Source organism: Panulirus ornatus, chromosome 19 (assembly GCF_036320965.1).
Source record: "Panulirus ornatus isolate Po-2019 chromosome 19, ASM3632096v1, whole genome shotgun sequence".
In the NCBI taxonomy this organism is placed as follows: Eukaryota; Metazoa; Arthropoda; class Malacostraca; order Decapoda; family Palinuridae; genus Panulirus; species Panulirus ornatus.
In genome coordinates this window covers 56880154-56893829 of record NC_092242.1, presented here as the reverse complement: position 1 = coordinate 56893829, position 13676 = coordinate 56880154, and the positions used below count along the sequence as shown (strand labels likewise).

Here is a 13676-nt window from a genome sequence, read left to right as displayed (position 1 = left end):
GACCTAACACATTTCAAGACTAAGTTTTTCACTTTCTCACAAATTCATAAATACTTTCCCTTGTCTTTTCTTTTTCTGTTTCATAATTCTCTCTGTATTTCAATTACGGCCTTGGCCTTGATGTGGACTTTTGTCCATTACTGGAGCCTTCACCATAAAAAAAATGACATGATTCACTTAAACTTCATTTCAGACATCAAGTTATCAAACCTAGACAGCTGGTGCTACATACCAAGTAATATTACTGCTTGAAAAAAAGGGGGAGGGGCTTAAAGCAGGGAAATAAGTTGCGACTGTTGCTGCAAGGTACTTGCAAACATATCATCAAAAGACATAACTTACAATGCATAACTCTACTACACTTAATAAAAACAAGATTATGAAGATTCAACTTTATTAGCAAAAAACTAGCAAAAAGATTTCTTCATAAAAGTGTATATAACACAGGTTACACTTGATAAATATATATCCAACCCAACAAAATGAAGAACTATAAAGTATAAGTTCTCAAGTAGTACCATCATACACTGAACTTGTCTTAAATCACATGAATTTTATCAAAAAGAGAAGATTAGTGTGGAGTGTTAATCTGTGTTCACGTAAAATTTCTTTTAATAGGGCCCAAAATTTCTTTACAGAAACCTTCTTACTTTCTCTTCAGCATATTTGTAATGGTCATTATTCTCACTTTCTCTAATCAAAGGAAAATCAATTAATGTGGCTTCCTTGTTTTCTCCTCAGCATATTTGTAATGAAGGTCCTTACTGTCCTGTTCTGTGATCTTAGTCCAGCCATCCTCCTTGATGTGGTAAACTGGAAATATACATAAAAAGATGTTAAAAAAAATGCTTTTTGGTGCTTCAGGAAACAATTGACAAACTTATCAAATATCAAAGAGAAGCATCATAGATGTTATCCAACACAATAAAAACTATACAACACTGATTATAAACACAACACAGTAACAGCCTTGAATAACAGGCACTTGATCACAACTTGATGTTAACTAGCCAGATAATTCTCGTTATTGATTTAACCCTACCATTAAAGAGAAGAAAACAAACATGGTTGGTTTAGCAAATATATGACTACAGATTGTATACAGTTCATATTACGAAAGTCTCTTGTGAAAAACTGATTTTCTGTATTCAATGATGACCAACTTAAATACATTCCAATAACTGAAAGATAGGAGGAGGTACAGTTGTCTACATAGTTTGGCTCCAATATGTAGATGACGTACTTTGCTTTCAGCCTAATAATCTACCCACCGAGGACTTTCTGCATAAGTTAAACTCATTAGCTCCCTCCAAACATTCTTCATTGCTCCCAGAACTTTTGATGAAATAAGGATATCATAGGTTGATTTCCTACTCTGAAAGCCACACTATACTGATAATCATAATCAGAGAGAAGATGAGATGACCATGAGATTCAAGAAGCTAAAGAAATGAGAACTGACGAGAGATGGAGAGACTGGAGATAAAGGATCATAAAAGAGAATGACTAATGAAGGCACTAAGTACATGGAGAAGAGGAAGACTGAAAAAGATGGAGAAAGACAGTGAATGAATTGTTGCATGAGGTAGGGTGATACAGCTGAAAGCAAAGGGTTTATTGGAGGCATTTTGTATGCAACTGTTTGAACCAATGCCCAATGCATGTTTTCAGGAAGAAAAAATTTTGTTTTTCAAACAGAAACTAAACAGTAAGCATGGGCATAAGTTCAAAAGCAAATTGATGACGAATGCCAACTGGTCCTCATGCCTTGTTAACGTCCATAAAGAACATCACTTTTTGGACCACATGAAAAGAGATTACAGAAAGAGGCATAGGAATGACTGATATCCTAAATATATAAACTACATCAATGGCAACAGGTACACAGTAAGAGATGTATTAAGGGTACTGGAATGTTAAAGTAGCACAAAACTCTGCAATGTTAATAACTCTAGGTATTCCATTCTTTCATTTTAGACCGGTATTCCACTTACCCCGAACAACACCACCAGAGTAAGCATCACGATGTGTAGCATGGTAAATGGCCCGGCGACCTAATTCCTGTGCTTCTGCATCAGTCAAATCCCAGCGATACCCAGAGTCTAATACACCATAAGCATAAATAGACCCAGAGCCAACACTGAAGACATTCCCTGGCATCCGGTTTCCATCATTATCAACATAATACAATCCTGGACCCTGCAGAAGTTTCAATACAGAATTTTTCAGTATACTTACACTGAGGCAACTTATTCTTTTCATTCAGGTACATCAAATAAATTAGGATATCTACATGGCACAAGATATTTGATAAGTAGGAAACTCACCTTTTTGTCCCAACCAGCAATCATGACACCCATAGAAAGCCCATACCCCTTGTACTGATACACCATATTGGCTAGCAGCTTTGATGCAGCTGCAACAGAGATGCGCTCACGGTTCCTAGAATACACAAAAGCAATGACCCTTTAATAATGATAAAGATATGATGATAGATGGAAAAATATTTCCTGCAGTGGAATGGTACATCAACTACAACTTGTTCACTGCTTTGCTAGCAGTGAAGCCATATTCAGACTATAGAATCCACCACTCTTGATATATCATTTCATATCCCTAATATCCTTCCTAATTTCCATGACAAAATTATAACCAATCCTAACACTATGCTGCAACAGTCATTAAGACCACCTAAACCATATTATGCATTATGAAAAATACACACTAATCAGAACTAACAAATCATTACAAGAGATTGATATGGACTAAAGCTGTGATACAGGTGATATCTTTTTTCATACATATTCGCCATTTCCCACATTAGCGAGGTAGCATTAAGAACAGAGGACTGAGCCTTAGAGGGAATAGCCTCACTTGGCCCCCTTCTCTGTTCCTTCTTTTGGAAGATAAAAAATGGGAGGGGAGGATTTCCAACTCCTGCTCCCTCCCCTTTTAGTCACCTTCTACAACACGTAGGAATACGTGGGAAGTATTCTTTCTCCCCTATCCCCAGGGATAACTGGTGATATATCAAACCAAATATTACATGTATTTTAAACAAGTAAAATTTACCGAAACCCACCTTGAAGATATATAAACTGTGGTTTACATCAGAACTGGAGATACTTCTCTACATGAACTTTTGCATGAGAGATAACATGTTACATTACAGTACTCCAGGTCAGGATAATAGGGGAGATTATGATGAGGTCTGTCTAGTGCACCAGCACACATCTTCAGGACACATGAAATTTCATCTGGATCATGCACTTTGTATGAGACAAGACCTTTCAGTATTCAGTTAACAGCTTTTCTAGATATCTCTATATTTTCAAAAGCCTCCTCCTCATTCTATCTCACTAGTAATGGGTTTAAAGTGTCTTCCACCGTGAAATCATTTTCGAACTTGTTATTCAATTCCATATATATCCTTAAAACATCCTCAGCTATTTTTTCCTCCGAATCCCTTAATCTGCTTAGCTGAAAATCTGCTTCAGATGACTTTATATAAAAGTTTTGGGTTTTCACCAGCCTTATCCACAATATTCTTTTCAAAATTTCTCTGTTCCTCTTTTCTTATTCTGCAATACCCATTCCTTGCTCTTTTCTACCTAGCATAAGCTGTCTGGCTGAAGTGTGCGCATCTCAAAACTCTTGTTTTTTTGATAGCTCTGATTAAACCATTTTTCCCCTTTTCTTAACCTTCCCTCTGTAGTTCAGGCTAACAGTACACATTTCCCAAAGCTGTCATTGCAAATTTCACAGAACTATGTGCCAGAATACCCTAGCTCCTGGCTATCAAACTATATCTAAGGTACCACAGAAATAGTCAAGTTCTGTACAGTTTCCATGATCACATCTCTTACTCAAGCCCTGACTCATCTCTGATCCTTTAGCTTCCTCGTTTACCAAATAATCAAATTTAAGCATTACATGATCACTTTTTCCAAGTGGCATATCATGTATGATACTTTCAACATCCATGCTAGTCTGTGAGAAGATAGGATTTACAAATAAGGGTGAGAGTCCATAACATCCTAATGCATCCACTAACAAGCTGGTACAGGAAATTTTCCTGTACACACCCCTACAGACTTGTCTACAAGATTCCCTCACACCATGAGAATCCAACTCCTTATAACTGAAATTCCCCAACATCAGTACCCTACCTTCTTTGAGAAGTGCATGTTTTACTGCTTCATGTACCATGCTGATTGTTGCTTCACTGTTGTCATTGTCTATTTGTTGTGGAGTATTAAAATAATTTGGAGGATTACATATCATCAACACCACTATGCACTTTCTTCATATATTTACCCTTCTCATTATGTACTGTCTGAATGGGCCATTTACTACTGTTTCCTGATACTTCAGGGTTATCTCTTATCAGGAGGGCTATACCTCCTCCTCCTTTGTCTTCCTTTCTTTCCTTCGTACCAAGTACCCCTCTGAACAGAAAAGGTGAGTTTTATCTATTTAGTAAGCTTTGTTTCCATAACTCCAACAATATCAGCTGGTTTCTCTCTTACTTTTAGTCCCTCATACCATAACTATAAACTTATACTAACCAATGGAATTGGAAACTAATGGAAAAAGTAATGCCACAAACTAAAAAGAAAAGGATAAAATTTGAAACACTTTCTTGATATTCTGTTTTTTCAGTTCATCAGCCTTAGTATTACTCATATCAAATTTATGATTTCACCAATGTAAAGCTTATAAATGACATATTTTTTGCTATATAACACTTACTTTGCTTATTTGTTTTTTGTTGGCAAAAACTTGAGTTGACTATTGAAAACTAAAATGCATGACTTCACACAGCCAAAAATATTTCTTTTCTTTTTTGTTTTTTCTGGCCTTATGTGAAATATCAACCAAGTGTACAAAGAATGTAGTTGCTTTCATATGAAATAAATGGATCAGTTGCTCTAACCAAAGAAAAAAGTACTGCACAAATCTCCTGTGCCAGGTCACAACTAACTCCATGCCTGGAAGGGGACAATGTTATTCACAAGTCAGTTCATGAAGGTGTTAATAGTACAAGAGGCCAAATGTTAATGGAACACTGTCACCAGGCAGAGGAAAAAATGTAGATTTTGAGTTGGCCACCCTCATAAATGAGACAGAATAATTCCTTTACATTAAAGCACTTACCTTACCAACAATTCAGTATTTTCAGGCTTTGTAATTTACAATATAAAATAAAAACCTTAAACTACGTCAGTTTGAGGTCCTACCTGAGTTCATATATGCGGCACTGCTTGGCAAGGACACGCTCCCAGTATGTACAGTCAGCAGCACCACCTGCCATTGTTCCCAGAAGGTACGGATTGATCTCAATAATTTTCTTCACATTACCAGATCCTGGGGAAGCAAAAAATTCAATGCATTAAACTTAGATCATCCTACTATCTAGAAAATTAACCATCCAATGCAGTAGATGCATTTCATCAGAGAAATAATGCTTCATGCAATCATAAAAGACTTCATGTGTATAGGGATACACATCAAACTGAAGAAGAGTGGTGGATAATACAAACAGGAAGGTGTAACTCATACATGCCTAGGAGTGTAATCTTAGAAGGGGGAGCAATGTGTCTAGCTGAGTGTTTATGTTTGGGTTGGTGTGGATGGGTGGGGGATGTTTAGTGATTACTACATCATTACAGTGTGAACAAGTTCCATCACTTTTGGAGAGAGAGAGAGAGAGAGAGAGAGAGAGAGAGAGAGAGAGAGAGAGAGAGAGAGAGAGAGAGAGGGGGGGGGGGGGGGAATGTTCCCCCTTCTTTTTTCTAACCTTGTGCTGAGTGAATTTTGTTACGTGCACCAACATTAAAGCAGTGAGGATGTGTGTCATCAGTAGAAATAAAAGCAATATATATCTTTTTAAAAATAAGTATGCAAGAAGTAAGAAGAATATATAAAAAGGATAATCAACAATGTGCACTGCTTGTTTTACGTGAAATAAGCAAAAAAAAAGCAACATGCAAAACTTTCAGTGGCCTTTACGAATCTCACAAGAATCTACTCCCTTGAGGTATAAGAACTATCCATTTTCTTGATATTAACAACATACTTTCTTGATACCGTTCCATGAAATACCTTTAATATACTTTTTGCACTTTATGCATGAATTAAAGGATGATACCTCTTGACTTGACTTATAAAACACTATTTATCGACTGTCTTTATGTCTGCCAGGGAAAAAAATATATATCCTCTCTTCTGGAGCATAATGTTAACATTATGTCTTTTGTTTTAAAATATAAAATACACAATTTTCTGTATTTAGAAGACCAGTAATCATTCTCACTAGAAAGGAAGCCAAAGCAAGTAGGTGGCCATCTTGATGGCATAGATGTGTTTCCCTGGTCAAGAGCTTTTCCTCTTCCAACTTTTCCACTCTTCCAGTGTTTATATACTGTCTAAGTTTACTTCACCACTTGAGATGTGAAATCTAATTCTCAACAGCATATCAAAAAGACTTCTTTGAATGTTTTGTGATTGTTTTGATATTCATATGGCTAAAACCATCTTCAAAATCATCACTGGATGCTTGAAAGGTTGCACACATATACATCAGTATTTTCTGCATTTTGTAGACTGAAAGTTACTATTTCCTGCAATTTTTGTATGAACTGTGATTCATACTTTCTGAAATTATGCATCTATAATCACTGTACTAGCTCACAATTAATATCCTTCTCCAAGGTGTTTTGGGCAGATGACTTCAGTCGAATAAGGTCCAAATTTTTTTCTTTTTCTGAACAAGCCTGCTGATGTTTTCAATGCTGACTTGCCGTGATGAAAGAGAGCTAGGGTAATAAGCTGTCCATTCATTTATGGGAAACATTTCATTCAGATAAGGACAGAAAAGATATGAAACTTAGAATGGTTTCACTGGCAAATACCTATATTTTGCACATGATGGAACTGAATTTTCCTTTAATTTCTCAAAATACTAACTTTTCATTTTGTGGATCTTGACCCTTGCTAAGTGTACAACTTAAACTGTTGTTAAACAACTCTTCTAAAATTGTTTCATTAGTGCAGTTAATTCACACAAAATATCGATGACACAGTAGTCAGCATCAGAGGACTTCTTCAAGCAGTAATTTGCTATCAGGTCATTATTTTCTGAGGTATCATGTTCGAAGTATTTAAGAAGGGTCTCAATACTGTAAACCTAAGTACTTACATGAAAAAGTTTATACAGCCAAGTCATTTGCTATTTCCTCAAATTGTCCTATGCAGACTGAAAATCTGCAGAGGCCTATAAATGCTCTCCATAAGTGTCTTTATTTCCTTCATCACTAATACTTCTTTCCACGCATCGACTATTCCCAAACATTCTTTGTTTTTCTTTGTTTTTCATCTCTGTTTTTCATAGCATGAAAGAAGCATTGTCTGAATTGAACATCACAATTTTCCCATATTCAGTTTATCTGGAGTATAGACATCTTTGATAGCAGCTGTACTTGTTTGAGCACTGTAAGCAGATAAATAAAAAAATCCTTCAAATATTGTCTTATGCACTAGACTCTTATGTCAGAGTAAACCATGAAACTTATTAACAGATCTATCTGTCCTTTCAAGTATAATTACGGTATGATAAGAAGACAGCCAATTCTCCAGCGTCATTTTATGCATAGACAACACTAATGACTGACAATGTTAGTGGTGTGGGGAGTGACTGTCATGTGTATAATACATAATATTTAGTATGGGCGAAGTTTTGTGCAGTGAAAGCAGTTGGTCATTAGGGTTATATGAGGCGAGAAGTTTGATTCATATCTGTCATGAGCTAGGTGGCTAACGGTGGATTTTTGTGGGGATTCAAACACTGTTTTCAGCATTACACTATTCTGTGATGCAGTGCTACATGTCTTTTGTAGCCTGTATTACCAGACATGCTAGGATGGGAACATAAGGTCTCCTGCACAAGAGAATACTTTTCCATTGTGGTTTGTAGGGGATACTGGAAGGTCATACAAGAAGTGACTGAAGAAAGTTGGAGAAAGTATTACTAACTAGGGGACTCCACTGTGCAGTTTGAGGATGTGGGGTAAGAGAAATAAGCTATGGTAATTTTCCTGACACAGTTAGTGTAAACAAATACGATCTGGAAAAAAAAGTCACCTAAAACAACACAGTAGAAGCACATTGTCATAAAGCTATAATGTCACTAATTCATTCTTCCAGCCTTTGTTATTAATGAGAACTATAAATATGAAATACTATATACGGTGCTCTGTTAATTCATTCTTATAACCCTCTTTACCATGGTTACAGTGAATGTAGGCAACTGTGCTTGCAAGCTTCTACTGGATACAAAGCTATGAACTATATACTGAAATTATGTGATTGATCTAACACTGTTGTACGTTGAGGCCCCAAGGTATGTTAGAGAAATTTAAGTTCCTGGACACCCTGAAACCATCATTAGTTAAATCATTGATATTCATGTTAAAAGAAGTGGATACATTCCTCACCAGTGATTACAATGTATCTGAAACTCGCTTTACTACCCATGTACAGTACCACACTTTGTCATTATATGTCAGAATATACCAAATTAAAACTCACCAAAAAAATGTATTGTACTTAAACATGGTAATGAGGACTTTACATGCAGCTGGAGTGAGAAAGGATGGAATGAAAGTTACTGGGGGGAAGGGGAGAAGCATTAGGGTTATCTGCATCATCAATGTTTCTAAGGTTATCTACATCACCCCATGATGGTCTATCACAGGCAATGCAAATGATATTTTATAGACTTACTGAAACATACTGTGATGAGAGCTTCAAGTGATGCTTAAGCAGATAATATGAGGGGTAATATGAGAGCTACTGGGAAAGAGAACATGAGTTTGTCATATTCAACTACAACACCCTGTAAATCAACAAAAGTTTCTGACCATTATCAAACCTCTTAAGCATCTCTAATTTAACCCCATGACTGATAGCCCTATGTTGTGTACTCCTATGAATATCTTTCACATTCCTTCCAGACATACCGAAATGCCTACACTTACTGTAGATGCTATAAAAAAAAAAATGGGTTGCAATGAACACAAACAAACATATTTTCTCAGCTCCGAAATACAAACTGAGTGGTATCTTGCTGTGATATTATCAAAATATGGACAATAAGTAAAACAAAAAAGAAGTATTGGCAGGTTAAGGAACAGAGTTTCATTTAACATAAATTTTGAATTTGGGATTAACTTACCAATATACTGTCCAGATGTTGCTCTCGAGTCAACAGCCATGACAACTCCACCATTGAATTTAAAACCAAGAGTCGTAGTACCATGAGCATAGTTAAGCTTGATCTTGCGACCAGTTTCATCAATCAAAAACTCTCCAATCTGGCACTGATCCTGTAAAATGAATTCATACATTCATTGTATGTGAAGAACTAGAAAATCTGTGAAATGCAAGGATATTCATCTTTCTATGCTACATCTGCTAGCATTCAGAGTTCACTATCATTATACTCCTCATATCTAATCTCTCGGTGTAAGATCAAATGGCTTTCAACACACTGACAGTATTTCAAATCAAGAACGTCCCAATGTAAATTTTTTATAAATGAAACAAAAATTAAACTTAGCTTTCATTTCCTTTCCATCATATATCACTGCTCTGGCAAAATCCATCACAGTGCTCTTACAAAGAGGCAAAGGGAACAATGGTAAATGTTTAAATTATAGAGAAATAAGTCTGCTGGGTATACCTGGAAAGGTGAGAGTAATGAATGAGAGGGTTGTGGTATTTACAAAACACCAGACTGAGCAGAAGCACTATGTTTCAGAATAAGTACTGGATGTATAGACGAGATGTTTTCTTTGAAAACTTTGAGCCAAAATACCTAGAGGAAGAGACTGAATCACAAGTGGAAATTGTGGATCAGGAGAAAGTATTACAAATTTATGGGGTGACATAATTGCTATACAGGGTGAAGGGTTTTTACTAAGACATTAGAGCATGTGTACAAGCTGGAAGGGACGGGGGTGAATGCTTCTTGGTAAAGGTGTGTGTGGACATGTGATGGATGTGTGGTGTCACCATGGTTATTCAATCTGTTTATGGATAGTGTGGTAAAAAAGATGAATGCAAGGGGTCTTCCAGCAAGAGGCAGTTTTACACTATATCTAAGGTTGAGGAGTATGGGACGTAAATCAGCTGCTGTTTACAAAAAAAACATGAATCTAGCGGCCAACAACAGAGAGAAACTCCAGACGTTGAGAGTTTGGAAGAGTGTGAGAGAGGAGAAAGGTTCAATGTACATTTAACTGGGGGAAACCTGAATGTAGTCAAGTGATTTAGGCATCTAGGAGTTGACACGGCAGCAGACAGAACCATGATAGCTTAAGGGAGTCAAAGGGTGGGAGGGAGGCTAAGGTCATGGGTGCACTGAGGAATGTGTGAAAGTAGAATATGAATGTGCGTCCTGGGCCAAGAAGGAGGACATATTGGAAATGAAAAACCAGAGGGCAACATGTAGAGTAAGGGGAGATCTCACAAACAAAGATGATGTAAGAGAAAGGTGCAGAGGTAAGCAGTCTAAATGAGGGAAAAGACCAAAATGCAATGCAACTGTTCACACATATGGACAGCAAAAGCAAAGAGTGATTGACTTTGAGGGCCTACATTTTAGGAATAAGGTTACATCACAAGTAAAAAGTAATTTTTGGCAAGGCTGTACCACAGAGATCACAATTTCGTCGAAGAACTTCTCACTTCAAAGGAGTTTACTTTTCCCTGCTACTGGTAGTAGCACTACCTGGGCTGCAGTTGCCTCTGGAGAGACTTCATGGGAAAATTATTTATATTCATACATTTTTTCACACATGCTCACCATTTCTTATGTAAGCAAGGGAGTGAAAAAAACAAATGACTGAACATTAAAGAGAAAATTCCTCACTTAACTCCTTGCTCTGTTCCTTCTTTAGGAAAGAAATACAGGAAGGGAGGATTTACAGCCACTGAGCTCCCACCTCTCTTGGACACCTACAACATGCAAGGAATACCAGGGCAACATTCTTTCTCCCCACTGCCTATGGATAGTAAATATATTACTGAACACATGAGAACAAATGGGAACATCAGTGAAGGGGGTTAATGGGGAGGTAATAAGTAGTGGTGATGTCAGAAGGAGATGGAGTGAGTATCTTGAAGGTTTCTTGAATGTGTTAGATGACAGAGTGGCAGATATAGGGTGTTTTGGTCGAGGTGGTGTGCGAAGTGAGAGGGTTAGGGAGAATGATTTGGTAAACACAGAAGAGGTAGTAAAAGCTTTGCAGAAGATGAAAGCTGGCAAGGCAGCTGGTTTGGATGGTATTGCAGTGGAATTTATCAAAAAAGGGGGTGACTGTGTTGTTGATTGGTTGGTAAGGATATTTAATGTATGTAAGACTAATGGTGAGGTGCCTGAGGACTGGCAGAATGCATGCATAGTGCCATTGTACAAAGGCAAATGGGATAAAGGTGAGTGCTCAAATTACAGAGGTATAAGCTTGTTGAGTATTCCTGGGAAACTATATGGGAGGGTATTGATTGAGAGGGTGAAAGCATGTACAGAGCGTCAGATTGGGGAATAATATATATGTTTAATATTCTTGTCATGCCTATGACTAAGTACATATAAATGGTAACAGATGACAACTAACAGATGTATTGGCAAGCAGATATGCCTCTCCAGCAACAATTAAATTCAATACTGGTATTGTATATCTCTACTGGTAAAGTTCCAGTTTAGGGACACCACAAATACAACTTCCTGATTTTGATAAAACACATATGAATGGGCTCATTTTAAGGAAGCTAATTAGTGTACATGATTTAGAAGGGATAAGATTGATTTGTAAAATTAAGTTCCATCCTATGAGGAAAAGACTATGATTTTCAGAGAAATTCCGTGGATAAAGAAATAACATTTCTTATTGTCTATGTAAGAATTATCGAAGCGTAACAAATAAGTCTCATATTTGTAAGTTATAAAATAAGACAATAAATTTCCAACTTTATACCATCTCGTCATTTGTATACACTGTCCACAGGATGTTGATGTCCACTGGATGGCTTCAAACCATATACAGATTTATTAACTCAGGCAATACAGTGCTGTACGACAATGTAAGATTCCTGCTTTGTGAACTTGGTGTATTTCAACGTTCTCCCTAGATGTACAATCTTCTCATTTACCAAAACGTTTATATGTATTTGATATAATGATGAATGGATTTCATTAGTATCAAATGGGATTTATCAAAGCCTTTTTATAATGGTGTCAAAAACATATTATTCATATGACTGATTAAACACACTGTCCTGAGAAAGTCATGCAATACAGTTTTAAAACATTTCTTTGGTGCAATTATATGCATCTCTAACCATGGAGCAAGTGTATTACAGGTGTGACCAGAAAAGTTAGAAATTTTATAGCAAAACTAAGATAAAATGGCTGGATTTCTTGTTGTTGAACTTTACTGTTCCAACATCCACTCATGCCTAATGTCATTTTTTGACTCCTTTACTTAGTATATCTCAGTGTAATTTTGCAGGAACAAAAGAGCGACTGAGCTGAGAGGCACATGCACTATTGATACATCACGTTGTGCTGTAAAAACAGATGTTCGAATGCTCTTTTCTCAAAAAATCTCATCTAAGCAATGAAAAGTTCTCAACTTATCGTTTCTTGTTCTAAAAATATGATATTCTACAAATTCGGAAGGACTCCTTTAGTTTCCTCAGCTAAGTTACCATAAATCAAGTTTGGTTTGACTACATCAATTACATGTATTTTACTTGATTTTACCTCATAAAAGTCCTACCCATTTTCTGAGCTCTTAACCTTGCTAAATCCAGACTAGAAATACATCAGCTCCCTAATTCTAAGGACTCCACTTATATGTGTTTATCAAAATCCATATTTTAATTATGTAGTGAACTGGAATCTACACCTTTCTCTCCCCATTTCTATTCCTGAGGTGAGTTAGGTGAAGACTCCATTAGTTTTTCTAATCATGACAAGCGTTTTTCCCAACACCTACAACCCAATAACTCTACATCTTCCATGATATTCGTAAACCTCATTACAAACCACCTTACTTAATGTCGTTCAGTAATATATACTTACATTCGTGCTCCACAAGCATTACAACAGTCTTCAAATGCTACATTTGCATATGAGATCAAATTATCTAACATCAAAAGGCAGATAACAATGCGGAGCTAAACTTGATTTTCATCCCATTTATAACTGAAAAAAAATACTAAATCTAGACAAACTCATTACGCATATGCTAGAAAAGGATATAGATCAGGCTGGCCCTACTATACAAAGCCATTAACCCTTAAGTGCAACAGTACTTAATGAAACACCAACCTTTGGGAAGGGTGGCATGCACAGCTGATACTGATTTGTTAAATTCCCAATATTAGGGATTTCAGCCTCCTCCTCCAGCGCCTCCCTCCTGCTGTGGTACCGGCTCACCCCGTGCAATGCCTCAAGCGCCATTATTATCAATAAAATGTAGAGATATCACCTTCACCGACACTAGTCTGACCAATGGATGGAATGACTGTTTATTTTAGCTGGTCGACAACTCTCCAGGTCCGACTGATAGTAAGACTGGACTATGGCGGGACCGGGTGTGCCACAACGT

The 13676-nt window shown here is 36.8% G+C and overlaps 1 protein-coding gene across 1 annotated transcript; it reads right to left on the bottom strand.

The window, feature by feature from the left end:
- Window positions 1–377: 377 nt before the first annotated feature.
- Window positions 378–13646, bottom strand: Prosbeta5 (Proteasome beta5 subunit). The gene is made up of 6 exons (XM_071673937.1): window positions 13397–13646; window positions 9236–9386; window positions 5241–5367; window positions 2328–2442; window positions 1995–2199; window positions 378–813 (listed from the first exon to the last, which is right to left on the bottom strand). The coding sequence occupies exons 1-6, from the start codon at window positions 13526–13528 to the stop codon at window positions 713–715; spliced, it is 831 nt and encodes a 276-aa protein (XP_071530038.1). The 5' UTR covers window positions 13529–13646; the 3' UTR covers window positions 378–712.
- Window positions 13647–13676: the final 30 nt, after the last annotated feature.